At 43.3% G+C, this 18,278-nt stretch overlaps 1 protein-coding gene across 2 annotated transcripts in view; it reads left to right on the top strand.

Annotated features, from left to right (window-relative positions):
* Nucleotides 1-14,269, top strand: part of SAMD13 (sterile alpha motif domain containing 13) — a 51,456-nt gene extending 37,187 nt beyond the window's left edge. For both annotated transcript variants that reach the window (XM_024565564.4, XM_024565565.4), the window contains exon 4: nucleotides 13,112-14,269. In XM_024565564.4, coding sequence (XP_024421332.1) covers nucleotides 13,112-13,255 — 144 coding nt within the window. In that variant the 3' untranslated portion in view covers nucleotides 13,256-14,269. The remainder of the gene's footprint in view (nucleotides 1-13,111) is intronic.
* The last annotated feature ends 4,009 nt before the right edge of the window (nucleotides 14,270-18,278 follow it).

The following is an 18,278-nucleotide window of genomic DNA, read 5'->3' on the forward strand; positions in this document are numbered from 1 at the left end:
TGAATTGAACAGTATTGGGAAAGGTTGACAACAACAAAAAAGGACTTAGCTGAAAGGTCTCTTGGCTGGATTCCCAGCTGCCCAAAGTGTTTTTCAGAGTGAGCTTCTGCTGAGATTCCTGAGGCATAGGTCCTAGGTCGCTGTTGGGGCTGTTTCTTGGGCCTTCTGGATTCTGCGCAGAATCCAAAAGGACCTCAGAAATGGAACTGGCCAGTTCTGAGCTTGGCCCAGGAGCAGGCCCTTTCCCCCACAGATGACATCACTCTGGCACTAGAGACACTTTGAGGCAAAAGGGAACAAATTCTCCCAAAGCATTTCATTCAGAAGTCCTTCAACGGGTGGGGGGAAAGGAGTATCATCTTGCTACTGTGTTGAACCTGCCAACTCAGGGGCCCAGAAAAGAATTTCCAGGGGACTGGAGTTTCTCAAGCATGGTCCAGAAACTGGAGTTCCTTCATTCTCATGGGTGGTTGGGCAGGGGAAATAGTCTGCCTTGAATTATTCTCTAGAAGTGACGCAAATCTTCCTCCTACTGTGAAATTATCATTGTCTTTCCTCTGCCCATTAAAGGAGGATGAGAAGGGAGTTACTGGACAGGCTCCAGCTGATGAGACAAGTAGCTGCTGTGATTTTTAGGGGGACTGAAGATTGGGATATCTACCACGTTAACCTCCCCCTTCCACCGTCATGGTTCAGAGGCCTTTAGTGTTTCACCTCCAAGGATCTTCCTGACAATGAACTTCACGCAGTCAGCAGTCACTCACCAAGTTCACCCCCAGCCCAAAACACATGACCTTTCCAGGCATATCTTCTAGGCCATAGCAGACTCATCCTTCAGTCTCCTCAGGGAAGGCTTCATCCTGCCTTTAAACGTAAGCAAGCAGGGATGGAGAGCATCCCCTAAACCACCTTAGAAAATGGCAAGTCCAGAAAAGGTAGCACAGTTGCCAATGATGTGGGGAGCTCAGTTTCATGCTATCTCTTATGGACTGTTTGTGTTCCCCCAAAAGGTATATGTTGATACCCTGACTCCCAAGGTGATGGTAGTAAGAAGCGGGGCTTTTGAGAGAGAACTAGATTTAGATGAGGTCATGAGCGTGGAACCAGAGATCTCTTTCTCTGCCATGTGAGCATACAGCAAGATGGCAGCTATGTGCAAGCCAGGAAGAGGGTCCTCACTGAGAATCAAACCATGTTGCCACTGTGATCTTGAACTTCCAGTCTCCAGAACTGTGAGAAATACATTTCTGCTGTTTAAGTCATCCAGTTGATGGTAGCTTGTCACAGCAGCCTGAGCTGACTAGGAGGCTGACTCTGGTGCCAGACGTGTCTACCCTCACAGGGGCTACTTTCAGGAAAGTGTCTGTGGTCTCCCAGTACATAACTGGATATACTACGTTGCTGTAGCAACCAGACTGGGATGTGGCTTTCTAGCAGCATGCTCCCTTGGAAGCTGTCAGGCCACTGAGTGACATTCATCTGAAGGACAGGAATGGTGTCCCATGTTCCTGTGGTATGGAGTGGCACCCAGATTATGCTAGTGATCTTGGTGTAACCTCCTTTTCTCTGCGCAGGTGAACTGCCACATGACAATTATCTCCATTAAATTTCCCTCTGGGTCAGTGAGCTCCATTAAGTTTTCTTCTGGCAAACCTTTTCTGAGCCTTTTGTGGGAGCCCCAGCTACACGCTGAAAGGACTATCAAAGGGAAGGCCCCTCTGCAGCCCCCTAACTACACCCCACCAATGATTTAATGTTAACAGTGTGTGTGTGCGTTGGGTTGTGTTACTGTCCTGGTCAGTCTCCTTTTATGGTCAGTGATGTCTGTCTCCCTCAGGTCGGCTTGTGGTTCATATCATCGAGGGCCGCATGCATACTGTGGTCCAGGATGTTCCCTGGCCCGTGAGAGCAGGAGCCAGGGGAGCCCTTCCTGCAGAAGGCAGTGATTCCGGCACTGTTGGTGCAGCCTCTCTTTCCCACAGACATCATGGCGCGGGTGGCAATTTTCCCAAGTGTTTTTTTTTTTTTATTGTTATTCAATTACAGTTGTATGCCTTCTCTCCCCATCCCTCCACCCCACCCCAGCCGAACCCCTCCCTCCCCCACCTCCACCCTCCCCCTTGGTTTTGTCCATGTGTCCTTTATAGTAGTTTCTGTAATCCCCTCTTCCCACTGTCCCGGCCCCCCCCCCCCCCCAGCTATTGTTAGATTGTTCTTAACTTCAATGTCTCTGGTTATTCCCAAGTGTTTTCTAGCAGACAGACTTCTTAGGCTGTGGTGAAGGGTGTGAGTGAGAGTCAGGACTCCTGGTTTCTTTCCTCTTAAATTGTCACATAGTCACTGGTTTGTCCTGGACAGTTCGCCTTTCTAGGACTCAGATTGCTGTAGTGAATGTGGACCTAAGCAAGCACCATATTACTCAAGCTCCTGCTTTAACAGTCAGGTGTTATTTTAGAACTTGCCCTCATGGAATATGCTTTCAATGCACAGCATAGGGCACAAAACACTTCAGGTATTGTATATACACAGTTGAACTTTCATGACTAGCTGATAGAAAACTGAAACTTGCCCATGAATACAGGTTGCCTGGTTTTCAAGAGTCAACGATACTTTAGAAATTTTGCTTTTCTAAGAGCTTTAGTTTTTAAGAAGGAACGTTTTGACTAAGTTCATTCAAAAACATCGCCACCTTCCTCACACTGAACATTACGGATCAGGTCATTTGTGTCAAACTCAGAAGGCTAAATGAGCACCATTCTTCGGAGTGAAGCCATCCCTACTGACCGTGGCCAGGTAAGGCATCTGGCAGTGCAATACAGCAGTGTCACCGCTTGAACTGGACCCTCACTGCGAGCCACAGACAGTTCTGCTCACTTTCAGTGAAGTCACTCTGTTCCTGTCTGTATCTGTCTGACTCACATACTTACAATATATATACTGAATGCATACTCTGAAGAAGACGGAAGGTAGAGGTCTGCCATTAAATCAGGGTCGTATAATTGACATCGTTCAGATTCCTCAACCTTACACGTGAATGACATCAGTAATTCTGTTTTTAGAACATATGTATCACTGAGATAATTTTTTAGAGTATCATGACAAAATCATATGCAACTCAAGGTGGTAAATTCATTTTACTCTTTTATCTCCTAATTTTCCCCAAACCCCATGAATAAGAACAGTGTTTTACTCTCAAGTGCCCAACTGGTTGTTTAAGCCACTCATTTGAAATGCAGAAATTGTATTTCTTTTCAGATGGTTTTTTGCTAAATTTTGATATGTTTCTGAGGCCACTGACTTAATAAATATAAGTAAAATTTCGTACTGCCACAGAGTGCCAAGTAACACTAACCAGCCTTCTCACCGGAGTAGTCAGGTGGGAGGCCTCGCAGAGCCACCCCACGCACGTGTTCCAGTCATGGCCAGATGGCTTCAACTGTGGTGATTTGAAATGGATAATTTCTAATAAGGCCCAGGAGAAACCTAGGCTGTAGGGGGTCTAAAGCTTACACAATTCTAACGGACTGCCTCGAGGAAAAAAGTTACAAAATTAAGAACACAAAATTGCTGAGGCAAAACTTAAGCTCCATTAGGTTCATGGTAAATCCAGCTCTGAATTAGACTGGCTGAAACCTCACAAATTGGAAATCACTTTTATTATTTTATCAGCATTTCGTAGTACTAAGTACTGAAAATATTCAAGCTGCTTTGATACTTGATATTTGTTAACAATCAAAGGCTTCTGAAATGCTTAAAATATTTTATCGTGTATAGTGAACAGGGGAAATAGCAACTTAAACTCGGCTGATATGTCCTTTCAGCCCGTAAAAATTTAAAAAAGAGTTAAAAAGCAAATGGGTAATGCTAGCAATACGAAAATGGCCAAGAGAATTGAAAGCAAAACTGATAAAGAAAGAATCTTTTGAATTTTTGATTGAAATAGATTTCTAGAAACCAAAAATCCTAAAAAGCCATTTAAGTCATTCGTTTGAAATTAGAACAGTTTTAAGACATTATAAGACAGACAGGTGTGCGGTGCTGCTTTGGCTTCTCCGCATTGTTTCCAGGGTTGCTATAGCTTTTACTAGCATTCATTAAAATATGACTGTCCTAGTGAAAATGCTCTTTGTTACAAGTACTCTTTTAGTTTGACAAAGCCACCAGAACCCATATGAGAACTGTCTGAAGGATGCACAGAGGATTTGGGGCAGAGGGGGGATCAAATACCAAGGCATGGTGACATGAAATGATGTGGTTTATCCTGTGAACTCCCAGTACCTTGGAGTAAGACAGGTGGTCCAGGGAACGCCAAGGGATTGGACTGAAAGGTAAATAGGGATTTAGGCGACAGTGTGGTGTGCTTGGCGGAAGAGGACTTTCCCTGACGAGCACTAAGAAACAACTGAAGGGTAGTGAGTAGGGAGTGCCATGATGAGATTCGTGTTCTTGAAACATCAGTCCAGTGGCAGTGTGGAGAGCGGCTTGGAGGACAGGAGACCAAAGGCAAGGAAGCTTTTATAATGGTTCCATTGGTGATGGAAAGTAAGAGGAAGGTTACAGAGTCCAGGAAAACAGTGAAAATAATTCACTGGATCGTTAACAATGAAGATTGTAGATTTGTCCCATTCTGGTTCTCTGATATGTAGCCCCAGGACTGAGCTCAGTGCTCTCAGGTGGGACGTGGTGAAAGCTTGGGTGACGGCCAGGTTTCCAGGTTTGATGGTTGTAAAGTACTGCCATTAACCAGGATGTTTGTGGGAGGTAGTTTTAAAAGGGCCGTAATGAGCGCAGTTTGGGGCACATTAACTTTGAGGGCCTATAGGTCATGAAAGTGGGTATATCTAGTACACAGCTCAGGGGACAAGTGAGCCCTAGAAACAGGATGTAAGAGTCCTCAGCACGCACAGGAGGAGTAAGAATGAGAGGGACATTTAGAAGGAGGTCTCAGAAAAAGGCCAAGGACAGCACCTTGGGGAACACCAAGGTTTTCATTATTAGGAGGAAAAAGGCAACTAGCAAAAGCAACTGAGAAAGAATACTCAGGGAAGTGGGGGAGAGAACTAGTAATGAGAGGTAGTGTAGAAACTCAGAAAGGGAAGAATTTCAGGGGAAATGCAATGATGAACAAGATAAAATACTTCAAAAAGGTGAAGCCCAGTGGCATCTCTGCATACCAGGGAGTTTCAGTCGAGTTGGGAGGAGGAACAGGGATGACCCTTTCCTCCACAGTGAGGAGTGCATGGGAGACAGGCAAGTGGAGGGAGAACCAGTAGCTACAGGGACCTGTAGACCCTTTCCTCTTTCCTCGTGAGAGAGGAGACACTTAAACTTACATGCAGGAAAGTAACCAAAAGAATTAGACAACTTACAATCAAATGAAATTGAAGACAGTTAAATGAAGCAAACTCCCTCAGGATAAGGAAAGGGATGAGATCAAAAGAGTATGGAGCAGGAAGGATATGGAGAACTTGAAACCCTCGTGCACTGTTGGTGGGAATACAACTGGTGCAACTGCTATAGAGAACAGTGGGCAGTTCTTCAAAAAGGTACGCATGGAATTACCATATGACCCTGCAATTCTGCACAGAAGAACGGAAAAGAGGTACTCAAACAGATACACGTACGCAATCTTCATTGCAGCATTAATAACAGTAGCCGAAAGATGGGAACAGCCCGAGTCCATGAGCAGATGCATGGATGAAGAAGGTGCGGTATAGACAGACAATGGAGCACTACTCACTTACAAAAAGGGATGAACTGCTGGCACACACTGCAACATGAATGAACCTTGAAAGCATGCTGAGTAAACTGAGCCAGTCAAATGATGTATGATTCCATTTATATGAAATATCTGCAATAGGCAAATTCATAGAGGCGCAAAATAGATTAGAGGTTATCAAGGGCTAGGAGGAGGGCGAGTTATTGCTTTAACGGAGTTTCTGTTTGAAGTGAGGGAAGAGCTTAAAAAATTGGTAGTGGTGATGATTATATAACATTGTGAATGCAATTAATGCTACTGAATTATACACATAACAATAGTTTAAATGGCATATTTTGTGTTATATTTATTTTACCACAATAAAATGTAATGTCAGCCATAATATACATGGTGATTCAATTTGATCAATAAATAAAAAGTTCAACTATTTTATATTTTTTAACAAAAAGAATATGAAGGGATTAATTCTGAGCAAGACAGGGCCATTTTCCTCTGTCCTTCTAATGCTCTGGGTAAGGATGTGCGTAGATAACAGCAAAGGTTGCCCCTGCGCTTGGGACATTCACGGAGTTCCTGACAGCCTCTGTTTCCTTCGCTAAACAAGAGATAAACTCCACTGCTTAGAGTGAACAGGGTGAGTGTGACTTAAATAAGGAACTTAAGGAGAGCAAGTCAAGGTTAAGAATGGCCACCAAGGGAAATGGGAGAAGGAGCTGACCAAGGGTAAACAAGAGAACTGTTCAAGTATTCTGCTGCCCCAGCTGATGTGGGTACCTGTGCAAGTATGGTGTTTCATCTTCACGGCTTCTTGACTTTTCCCGGCTGCGCCATGTATAGGAGTCAGAAAAGCTGCATCGCCCCTGCATGCAGTGTTCGTGGTGTGGGCACGTACAGGGCTCATGGCCTAAGAGGGCCAGCCAGGGGGTAACAGATTTGGCACCAAAGAGGAGCCTAAGGGCACCCATGACCCTAGAGAAAGTGCAGTTGAAGTGAAAAGTGGGTGTAATGGGAGTGAGAAGTGAGAGAGAGAATAGATTCTGAACTTCCAGTGTTGCAGAGGTGGGACTCTTCTGGTTGATGATGTAACAGGCTCTAAAAGTGAAGGTGACATTGTAGAAATGGTTGGTGTATTAGAGCAGATGAAAACATGTATAATGACTTAATTACAGTAGAGGTTTATTTCTTGATTATATGAATGATCCAAGTTTGGTCAACGGGGTGTCTGCTTCACAGTAATTCGAGGACCCAGGATGGAGGCTCTGTCATCTTCAACCAGAAGCTTTCAAGGTCATCTGGGTATTGACATCCAGTTCCGTGTGAGGGTAGAGAGCAAGGAGGAGTCCATGTAGGTGGTTTTATTGGTCAGACCTGAAAGAGGTGCACATCAATCCCTTCATATGTCATTGGCCAGAACGTGGTCACATGGCCACACCCAGTTGCAAGGAAGCCTGTGAAATGTGTAGTTGTGTGGCCTAGAAAAAAGAGCAACAAGCAGCCCTCACTATAATTGAGCTTTAAAGCCATTTTTAAAAGCATTTGCTGTTGTGATATTTGCTACTTAGTTTTGTTAAGTCCAGAGAGAAATTTCAAAAGGCTAACTTTAAAAAAATCAGCTGAAGTGAAGAAGCCTTATCTGACCATACATGGGAAGAATTCGTTTCTAATTCTATTCTTTAAACCTACTCCTTATTTAAATCTAGGCAAACATCTCTGTAGCCCAGTTTCCTCATTTGGTGAACTGAGTTTCATAATTTTTCCTTCATCAGAAATGCGTACATTTTTGTGTGTATGATAGAGCCCCTTTATCACTCATTCTGTGCTAGCAGCAAATATTAAATACCACAGGCAGATACCCATTAAATTGCTAGCCCTTACAAATGAGCCAAAATGAATATTGTGCCTGGTTTAAGTGCAAGGCCCTTTTTGCTTTGTACTGTTACTTTAATAAATGAATAAGACTTCTTTTTGAGCTACATAAATATTTTATCTGTGTTAACAAGCTGCTCAGTGTTGAATATTTAAACTAGGTGAAATCTCCCCTAGTTTATGTATATTATCCACCCCAAATTTTCTGCCAATAAGAATGCAAGGCAAGCATAGCATCAGCTGAGGGTCATTGCCTGATAATGTTGAGTCACAATTACTCCACCTCAGTGCGCTGCGGAGGGCAGGGGTGGGTAGAGGCACTGTTCAGGACACCTGCACCAATGAGGAATCCCTCCCCCAGAAGAGACTGTCCCAGGAACCATGGGATAAGATTCAGAGGGTCTTTTGGACTTGAATGATTCACCATCTTCCTTCTCAAGACTATATGGAAATTCTTCAGAAAATAAATTCTGTGTCTTGGTGAGGAAAGGTCCTTTAAAGAAACATGGTGAATTACTACAAAGTTCTGGGGGTGCCTCCAAATGCTTCCTCCTGTGATATTAAGAAGGCTTATCATCAGTTAGCTCTTCAGGTGCACCCAGACAAGAACCCAGAAGACAAGGAGGCAGCTGAGGAGAAATTCAAACAAGTAGCTGAAGCCTATGCTGTTTTGTCTGATCCCAAGAAACGCAACAGCTATGACAAGTCCAGAGGGAACCACATCAAAAGGGAAAATAGAGGAGACGGTGGAGACAAAAACTATTTGAAGAAGGAACTGTGGTTTGAGAGGCCACACTGTGGTTTTCAAAATGTCTTTGAAGATGAAGACCTCTTCTTGGGAGATTTTTTCCCCACTGGCTACATGGGTAGAACCAGGAGATCCCGCTCCTCCTTCTTTGATGTGACCCCCATTTTGGACACAGGATTTTCTACTTTTGTATCCCTGGAGCCCAGACCAAGTTCTTCTTCCTCTGGGACATTTGTCCCCTATGTAAGCAGTGGGATGGGAAACTTCCGGCTGGTCACCACGTGTAGCCAGATAGTGAATGGCAAGAGAGTTGTTACAAAGAAAGTTGTGGAAAATGTGAAAGAGAAGACTGAAGTGGAAGACGAAAGCCTATTCCATCAGACTCCTCCACGTCACTGGTAAGGAGTTGCTGCTGTACTTTCACAGGCAGACTTTCCTGTGAGGCTGGGGAGGCTGACGCTTACCAAAGACAGAATTGGAATGTGAGAGTGTGTTGAACTGGAATGGACAGAGGTCAGCTTAGTCCAAACATCTCATTTTATAGAGAAAGAGAATAATGCTCCATATGTTTTACAAGGAACTAGAAAGCAGCAGAGTTTGGCCCTTAGGACCAGGTCTTCTGATTCTAAATCGACCCTTCTTTTCCCTGCACTATGTCGGGACGTAGAGACCACCGCCACAGACCCGGCCTCCTGACTCAGGGCGCTGCCGCCAGGAGCCCCACTGACTTCCCGACTCTCATCTGCCCTGCCCTGCTATGGTGCAGTTCGCTCTCTCTTGGTGGTCACTCTTTCTCTTTCCAGTCTTCCTCTTAGTTTCTTTTCTTCCCACCTCATCTTTCTTCCTGTACATTTTCAATGAACTATATCACAATTAGGTCAATTGCAAGAGTTATCTAAGTATAGGTTGTTAGCAGAGAGAGAGTGAAAAGTAAATGGGTTAAGACCTTTTATATACTTTTTTTTAAATAGCTAGCATTTATTGAGCACTCAGCTGATATCAGGAATTCTACTTCACATATGTTATCTCAATAATGCATCCGCAGTGAAATATAGTAGCTACTTTCCCCCATCATGTAGGTACAAAATGAGACTTTGATTAAGTATCTTGCTCCAGGCCCCACCTACTAAAGCAATAAAATAGTGTCTTACTCTAAAACATGCTTATCTACTGAGCTATATTATCTATAGACCCTTCTCATTTATTTTTAGATTTAGGGTCTTGCCCTCATTGGAAATTTACACCTGTCATCTCTGAACCTTACTTCCATGTGTGAGCACTTGCTGGGACTTTTTCAGTCAGTATGCAAACATTTTGAATATTATTGCCCAATAGGTGCCTGGTTACTTTTACATGAAGACAGAAGACATAAGCAATGTAAAAAGTTTCACTGAAACTAGCAAATGATTGTCCCTTAACACAGATCTATACAAGGATGCCAAGATGTGAATTATCTTTTTGTTTTGGCTTTAATCGTGCTATTCATGCAGTCGTGAGATTTTTTATTTGTTTGACTGGATGTGGTCACACTCCAACCCGTTCCTTTGAATGGGGTTCACAGGAGGGTTCCTTGTGGAAAGTTACTGATGGAGTCTGCACTGGCTCTGCTGTGTTCCAGTTTCCAGTCTCAGGCTCGTTCTAGTACGTACACCATGCTGACTGGCAAAATTTGGGTTTCGTTTGCATCACAGACTTGTACATAAAATTATGTAACAAATGAGTAGCTTTCTTAATTCAAGGAACACTCCTGTGTTTGTGATTTTTATGTAGTTTTTCAATTTTTTAAAATTTTAATAAAACTTTTGAACTTGAACAGGAATATTCCTGCATCCCTCTGGCAAAGGGCAGCGTTCAGGTAGAGAGCACTCTTCCAGAACAGAGACAAAAGGTGGATTTGAAATTAGAACATAACTCATTTCTTTCGAAGCCCATACATTTCCACTTAGTAGTCATGGAGAACCTCCTCTACCAGGCATTGTGCTGGTTGCCTTACATAACAGTGTCCCATTTAATCTCCCAAATCCTTCAAGGGTTTACCGCCATTTTACAAGGGATGAAACTGAGGCTCAAGGAGGTTAAATCTCTTATCCAGGGTCACACAGCAAATTGTGGAGAAAGGCTCAGCCTGTGGTTGCTTGACCTGGAAGCTCACGTTTCCGATATGTTCCCATTCACCTGAGCTAATCATGAGTTAATAGGAAAGTTTTGTTGTAGGTATGAATGCTATTCATTTCAAAATTCTTAAAATGAGGATTTTCAGCCCTGGCCGGGTGGCTCAGTTAGTTGAAGCATCATCCCAAATGTCCAAAGTTTGTGGGTTCGATTCCTAGTTGGGACACCTGTGGGAAGCAACCAGTTGATCTCTCTCTCTCTCTCTGTCTCTCTCTCTCTCATCTATAAATATGTCCTCAGATGAGGGGTTTTTCGTTAGAATTTCCAGACAGAGCTTCCTTTCACAAACCCTAGTCTGAGGTGAACTGCAGTGCAGCCACTGAACAAAGGGAAAATCTAATTGGAGCCTGGAACATGATTTTCCATTTTGTCTTAAATAAAATCCAAATTTCAGCATTTTTTGCAGACATACTTGGCTTTTGACAGAAATGCTGAGTTGTAGAGGACTTTTCGCTAGCAAAGATGTTTAAAAATTGACTTTGAGTTAATCAAGGAAGTTTTCTTGTTGTATAGAAATGCAGGCAGTGACATCTCTTCTTGATGCCTGTTTAAAATAGTAATAAGTGAGGTTGGAGCAAATACCAGCAAAGGAAAGATGGAGGGAGGGAAAGGCTTTGCTACTTTTTAAAGCATTTCAAGTGAGTCAGTGTTCATCACAGTGTGTAAGCTAGAGCATGAGCTTCGAAGTAACTTGTGATTCAGGTTCCTGTCACCTCACCTGCCTTCTGAACAGCCACTGTGACTTCCAGGTGTCAAAAGCCCCTCTGCGAACTCTCAGACTTGCAGGTTTTACTGGTGGGCCCTCTTTGGGATTACTAGCCACTGAACAAGAAAAAAAAAATACTTTAAGGTTGGAAAGTCAGTCCCTATGTCCTTAATTTCCCACTCTTACCCTATTCAACCCACTGCTTTTTTATGCACTATGGTTTTGAACAGTTGTTTCCTACATATTAATGAGAGACATTTTGTTTTTTAGTAGATGACAAAATAAAGGTTTCCAACACTCAAAAATACCACAGACCAGTTAGAAGTACTTCCTTGTCCTTCTGTTCCAGTTCGTGTTAGGTGTTTGACAAGGGAAATGAGGACCGTGATCCTGTCCAGGAATAATGACAAGTGATTGTATAACTTATTGCTCAGGGACAGGGCACATTTGCAAGGGTGTCATCTCATGGAGTCCTGTCAGAATCCGCATACCCCCTCCTACCCACAGAGGAGAGAGAGGAGGAAGGGACTTGCCTGAGGTCACAAAGTGGGCTCTTCTTCAGCCCCCTAGCCCGCGTTCCTCCCCCACAGAGATGTGCAGTGCACGTTTCCTCACAGCCTGGCGTAGTCTGCAGGAGGTTTGGCGGAGTGGCCCAGTGGGTCATGGTACAGGAGGGAGTCACAGTTTTATGTAGCCACAGTTGCACGTGGGGCCCCCTTTCTGTCCGTCAGTGGGGGAGGTGGGTATGGATGTATGTGCGCAGAGTGATGAAACACACATGCTGAGGCTTACCAAGCATACCATCCCTTGAACCCCGGTTCCCTAAGAACTAACTCAGCTTCTCCCACGGTAAGTGGTAACAACAATAAGGTAGCAGTCAGCATTCTCAGTGCTTGCTTTCTAAAAATTTCAAACCACTTTCTATACTTAGGGTCCTCATATCTTTCATGAGAAATCTATTTCATTTTGCCCCAAAGCTTTATAGTCTCCAGGTTAGTTGGAGCAAAGGATACATTGTTGGGTACCTGAAGGGTGTGGGGAGTGGACTCTGAGGAGAGCAGGGGAGAGAATTGGTGGTGGGGAGAGCCCTGCCCCTCACTACCTTATCTGGAATTTCAAAGCTCCATTAAGAGGAAGTATGGTAGGGCCTTCAACATGAGAGGTTGATTTTCATGAAGGTTGAGGCAGGATGATTCTCCTTTTAAAGGCAGGAAGAAAGTTCAGAGTGAGTGAGTCATTTTCCCAATGTTCATTGATGCGATTGACAAGATTCCAAAAAACGAAGACTCTAGTCCCCATTAGTCCATCTAAACAACATACATGTACTTCTAAATGTGAAGAGGGACAGAGGGACTTAGGAAGAGAACATCGGCTTCGGCTGTGAGCAGACGAGCATTCAAACCCTGTGCCATCCTTTCCTAACTTCTTCATCTTCATTCTTGATGGTTCACTTCTTGCCTTGGTTCCCAGTTTGCCTGTAAAATTAAGATGATAATCCCTGCCTGTCCTAATTTATAGAGTTATTTTAGGAACTAAGCACACAAAATTCTATTGATAAACTATTGATATTTTATAAATGGGAAGTGTCATTCCTTTTGGAAGCAGTATCTGTGGGTATGTATACTTAAGGGTACATACTCCAAACTTGCTGTCAGTTTTTTAAGACATTTGTGATGTGATCTGGAAAACAAGAGCAGCAAGGAAATGTATTTAATCTGAGAATAAAAGTAGAAGATGGAAGAGAAAAACAGAAGATTTCATTTTGTTTCCATTTTGGCATAAGTGGAAAAGTAATGATTTTAGCTTGGAGATAATCAGTGTGACTTTTTTGAACTTCTTTCTTTATTATTCTTGAGATTTTGTACTTACATGTTGGCTTTACCCTCTGCTTCCATTATAGGAAATTGATGGAAAATCCCTGCTATTGATGACAAGAAATGATGTGTTGACAGGACTTCAGTTAAAACTGGGGCCTGCTCTGAAAATCTACGAGTACCACGTAAAACCTCTGCAGTCAAAGCATTTAAAGAACAACTCTTCATAGTACGGTCCAGTTGGGGTCTCAGACCTCAAAAAATGCACAAAGACATAATTCAGTTTCATGTGATGAAACTTTGTAAACAGAATACATACACGTGTATATGTAAAGAATTTCAACCAAATGAAACGTTATCCTATTGGATAGACTAGGCAATCCATCAGCTGACCTGAATTCAGTTAGGAGGAGCAAGGAGAACATGAGAACGTGTGGACGGGATAGTTTTCCTTGTGGGGTTTGTCAAAGAGAGTGAAAGAAATCAATCTTTGACATGATTAGTTACCCTTCCCCAGAAAAGTTTTGAAATCATAAGGATTTTCTTCATTTCTTCATAGATGGCTTTCCCAAAATTCATTTAAAAATTTAATGGAATGAGCATCTTTTGGTTACAGATTTGGGAAGGAGGAAAAAGAGAAAAAGATTGCTGTCTCCCTTGATTTCCTCTGCTCCTTAGAGCTTGTGTTACTGGGATGGAATTGCTGACACCCTTTTTTATAGAGGGTCCTCCACTTGACCTTATTAAGGTTTCACTGGGATATGCTGCGATGTGTGAAATGAACGTGCATCTTGGCCCCTTCAGGAGAGAACCGTAGCTCTAAAGGGAAAACTCTGTTGTGTATTGGGGATGTCCATCCATATTCAGCTAGCTTCCACAGGGGCTAATGGTATTTTCTGTATAGAATGGCTTTTAAATGGTTCTTTGTTTCTGAAGAAAGCATTTTTTCGCTTTATGGTTGTATTTATAATAATTTGTTTCTGAAGAAATTTGCCAAGAGTTACAGATCAAAAGGCCTTGTTACCAGCACAGAATATTTTTATATATATTCCTTCATGATGGTGTAATATTTTTTTAATTGCTCTGATGCTTTGTTTGATTCCTGGTTTGAGCACTTGTTTTTAAAAACTTGAAGAAATGGGCTTGCTACATCTCTGTTCAAAGAGACATTTGTTCAATCTCCGTGTGTCGATGCCTTGTTGGGTTGGTGCTTTGTGGTTGCAATAAAGCATTGCTTCAGTTGATTCCTGGTGTGTGTTTGACCTTTTCTGTTGGTTGCTTCTGCAGTTGGAATTAAGGATTCAGGTCACTCCTTAAAACCATGGACAGAAAGCTGAACCTTTAAAAAATGTAGATATAGGAAACATTCAGATCTGTGTGTGGATTTATCTTCTTTACGTATGGAACTGCCTAAGCACGCTTGGTCCTTTCAACTAAAAATGTTTGTTGTGTTGTGTTGTGTTGTTTTGCTGTAGGTCAGTAGGGGTCATGATTGTTTTGGAAATTCTGATGAAAGCTGTGGACCTTCCTCCAGTCAAAAACTCTTATTTCCACATACGAAACTTTGCAGAGGTAATGGACTCCTCAAGTTCCCTCTTGCTTCCTCTCAAGTTAAGAATCACTATTTTAGAAAGTGTTACAGTTCGCTCCCCTGCGGAGATCATTTGCAGAACACACCTTCTGAGAATGAGAGCGAAAAAGCACAGGAAATGGTATAGTGAGTGGGTTTGAAAGACACACTCCAAATAATTGTTCACAGAGTATCTGAAATTTGTTTGTTTATTTATTTTTCTTATTATGTATTTTTCTGTTTACTGAATTTGTTGGGGTGACTCTGGTTAACAAAATTCTGCAGGTTTCTGGTGCACAGTTCTACAACACATCATCTGTATACTGCACTGTGTGTTCACCACCCCAAGTCAGGCCTCCGTCCACCACCACTTACCCCCCCATACCCTCCTCCACCCCCCCCCCCCGACCCCGGCAGTCACCACTGTTGACTGTGTCCACGAGTCCTTTCTCTCCGTTCTTTCTCCCTGAATCCTTCCATCCTCCCTCTCCAGCACCCCTCCCTCGTGGCTGTCAGCCTGCTCTCTATTTATGAGTCTGTCTTTATTTTGCTTGTTAGCTCATTTTTGTTCATGAGATTCCACAGATGGGTGAAATCATACGGTACTTGTCTTTCTCCGACTTAAAATTTAAGTAATGCTTTGTTTTACTCTAAGTGGGGGAGGGTCACAAAAGGGACATTTTCTGTCCCCAAGTTCTCACAGTCTACCTGAGACAGCAAACAGAACACATGAGTAAAAGGCAGAATGTAGTTAAGTACTGTGAGGCGAGAGTAATGAAAGGTGAGAATTGCACCTGCTGGAGGCCTAGGTGGGAAAGAAGGGACAGGGCCTCTAGTAGAAGGGAGATGGAATGAAGAACTTGAATAACATTTCTGAAGGTGTTTCCCACAAGGGACATAGTGATTCTGCTTGAACCCTGTACCTCAAAGGGACAGCATGAGGAATGTCCAGGCCCTGCTTCTGTGCATCCACCTGGTGCCTCCTGTAGTAGTTTGGAATAGGGTTTAGCTGTGAGTGATAAAACCTGCCTCCCCTGCTCTTACCTCACCTCGACAGGTAAAGTAAACAGGACAGAAACTTGCTTCTTTTCATGTAATTGTCTACATAGGGGAACCAGGCATTCTCTGGTATGGTCCTCCATGATGGTAGGGGCAATATAGGCTCCATCTCTCTTTTTGCTCCATTTTGCATGGTACTCCTTCCTAGAATTTCACAGCCCAAGGTGGCTGCTTTAGCTCTTGCCATTACCACTTGAATTCCAACCAGTGGGAAAACAAAAGGGGAAAGGTACATACCTCCTTTTCTTAAGCACATCTCCGAGAAATTGTTCCTCTTTGTATCCTCTGATACGTTGCTGTCCAGAATTCAGTCACATTGTCATAACTAAGCTGCAAAAGAGACCTGAAATATTTCTTCTTAGAGACCATGGGCCCAGTTAAAATTCAGAAGCCCCATAATTCTGGAGATAAAGGATAAAGGATATTGGGGGATGACCTGTTGTCACCAGTCAGCTGGCCATTGAACACTTGGGACAAATGACACTGAAAGTGTATCTTTAGTTGTATTTTTCTCTAGATTTGAATTTGGGCTCAGACTCCTTTTAGTCTGAATGTTTTTATTACAGTCACCTTTCACAACGATTGGAAGTTTTGTTCATTAAGCCCATCCTAACTCAACCAAGCTTCAAACTTGGACTGCTCTATTTTTTAAAAAAGGGAAGGAAAGTATGTTAATTGAAAGGCAAACTATTGCTCATATTTCTCTCAAGGTACAGAGGCCCGTGGCTTCAGCCATAACACGGGGGGTGGACATGGTCCCGGGCCCAGGACTGTGTGGGCTACACTGTCTCCTATTATTCACTTACTGGCAGACTGCACTTGCCTACCTCGTCCTTCCATCTCTCGGCTTCTCTGGCATTTGGGGGCCGCTTTGCATTCACATCCCTCTCTCAAGCGAATCTTATCACCACTAATGTTGAAGACAGCTTGATAAATTCCATATTTTTAGAAATTAAATGAGAGAGAAAACTGTGAACCTGATGTCAGCTAGAAAATGAGGATTCTGGAGTCAGGAGATAATGGGGGGGGCGCGGTATTTGCAGAGAAATGCTGATGTGGAAGAATTGGTCCACCTTAAAGGGCATGAAAAACACTCCCAGTGGGGCCTCCAAGGAATTCCTTAAATTCTGTCTCTGAAATGGGAGAATGCAGAACTCTCATTCTGAGACACCGTAAACCGTGGAGAGCAGTGGAGTCTGAATGCAGGCATCAGAACAAGCTGAATGGGATGTAGCATGTGGTCTTTGGCCTTGCTGTTTATTTGCCATATGAAACAAGTGGTAGAAGTTCATTCATCCCCGCGCAGTACCATTCGAGTTTTGTAATAGCTCCTTGGCTCTCTTGTTTTCTCTTATCACAACCAGAACATTCACCATACCTACAATAAATTAGCATTTAGCCAACTAAAAAAAAGAAAGTGAATTGAAAAGAATCAAATCATTCTTCAGCCTCTGTTGACAGCTTTCAGGCAAAATTAGCAAATTAAAGATAGTCTGCCCGTTCTTACACCCAGAATGAAGGCCTATGACGGGCAAGCCTGAGTACCTTGGCAATAAGGGAGGCTGCTTTTATGCCTTTCCCTCCTACCCCCAATCCAGGGAAAAGCAGTGTGATCAAAATAGGCCGCAGAGAGTGGCTGGAAGTACTTGAAATTCAGCAGGTAGGCAGCCCTAGTTCCCAGACAGCAGCAAAGCCAGAGCCGTCTGATTCCTTTTCAGATCACACTGGATTTCTATTAATGTGATCTGGGTCTGCAGCTGGGAGCAGACACACACGCCGCGTGGGGAAGCTCCTCGTGAGTGCAAGTGGGAAGGAGCATGCCTTGATGCCAACAGATTTTATGTGAGAACGGTTTAATGTTGAATTCGATTATTTTTAACCAAAGGGGCTGACAGGATATCAGGACCACAAGGGACTTCAAAAAGTAATTGCCACTCCACCCCTCTCCCCACCCCACATCTGAACCTCCATAATTCAGACTCTAGAAAAGACACGTAATGAACTGATTTAAAGGCAAGCTCACAGACTGGTCGCTTTTCAGTAAAACCTAAGCTTACATGTTTTCTTCTGGCCACTGCAGTGTGTGTATGTTTTCGCAACTACATTTGCTTTCTTCTAGTCAGGCCGAAAGCCCCAATTTATTACAATCTTTTAATTCCCTAACATCTTGCAGCCAGCAAAGGCACAGTTCTACACTGTCTGGGTCCTGAGGTATGATGAAATGTAGACCCCTGATCTAAAGCAAAGAGACCCAGACAGCCTCCTTAGCGTAAGCCAACTCAGGGACTGGACATGACCAGCGCAGCAGGTTTCACTGGAAACAAGCTGGCACATTGCACTGGGGTGTGCAGCAGATATGAGCATCGTTTGTGATGCTTACTGGACATGATGAACGTGATGGAAAAGAGACCAGTTGCAGGCAGTCTCCTCATCTGTCCTCAACAAATGTCCCATGTGAGCATGGATTCTGCCCTCTGAGCTTAGTTTTACCCCGTCAGGGGCACACAGTGTTCCTCCATTGCATTAGTGAGACACATCTTTGGAGGAATTTAATTTGGAAATGTCTAATGACCCACAGTTATCCAGCCGCTCCCACATTTGGAAGCCGAATGCAAAAATTACTT

The sequence above is a fragment of the Desmodus rotundus genome, chromosome 3 (genome assembly GCF_022682495.2).
Source record: "Desmodus rotundus isolate HL8 chromosome 3, HLdesRot8A.1, whole genome shotgun sequence".
NCBI classification, from domain to species: domain Eukaryota; kingdom Metazoa; phylum Chordata; class Mammalia; order Chiroptera; family Phyllostomidae; genus Desmodus; species Desmodus rotundus.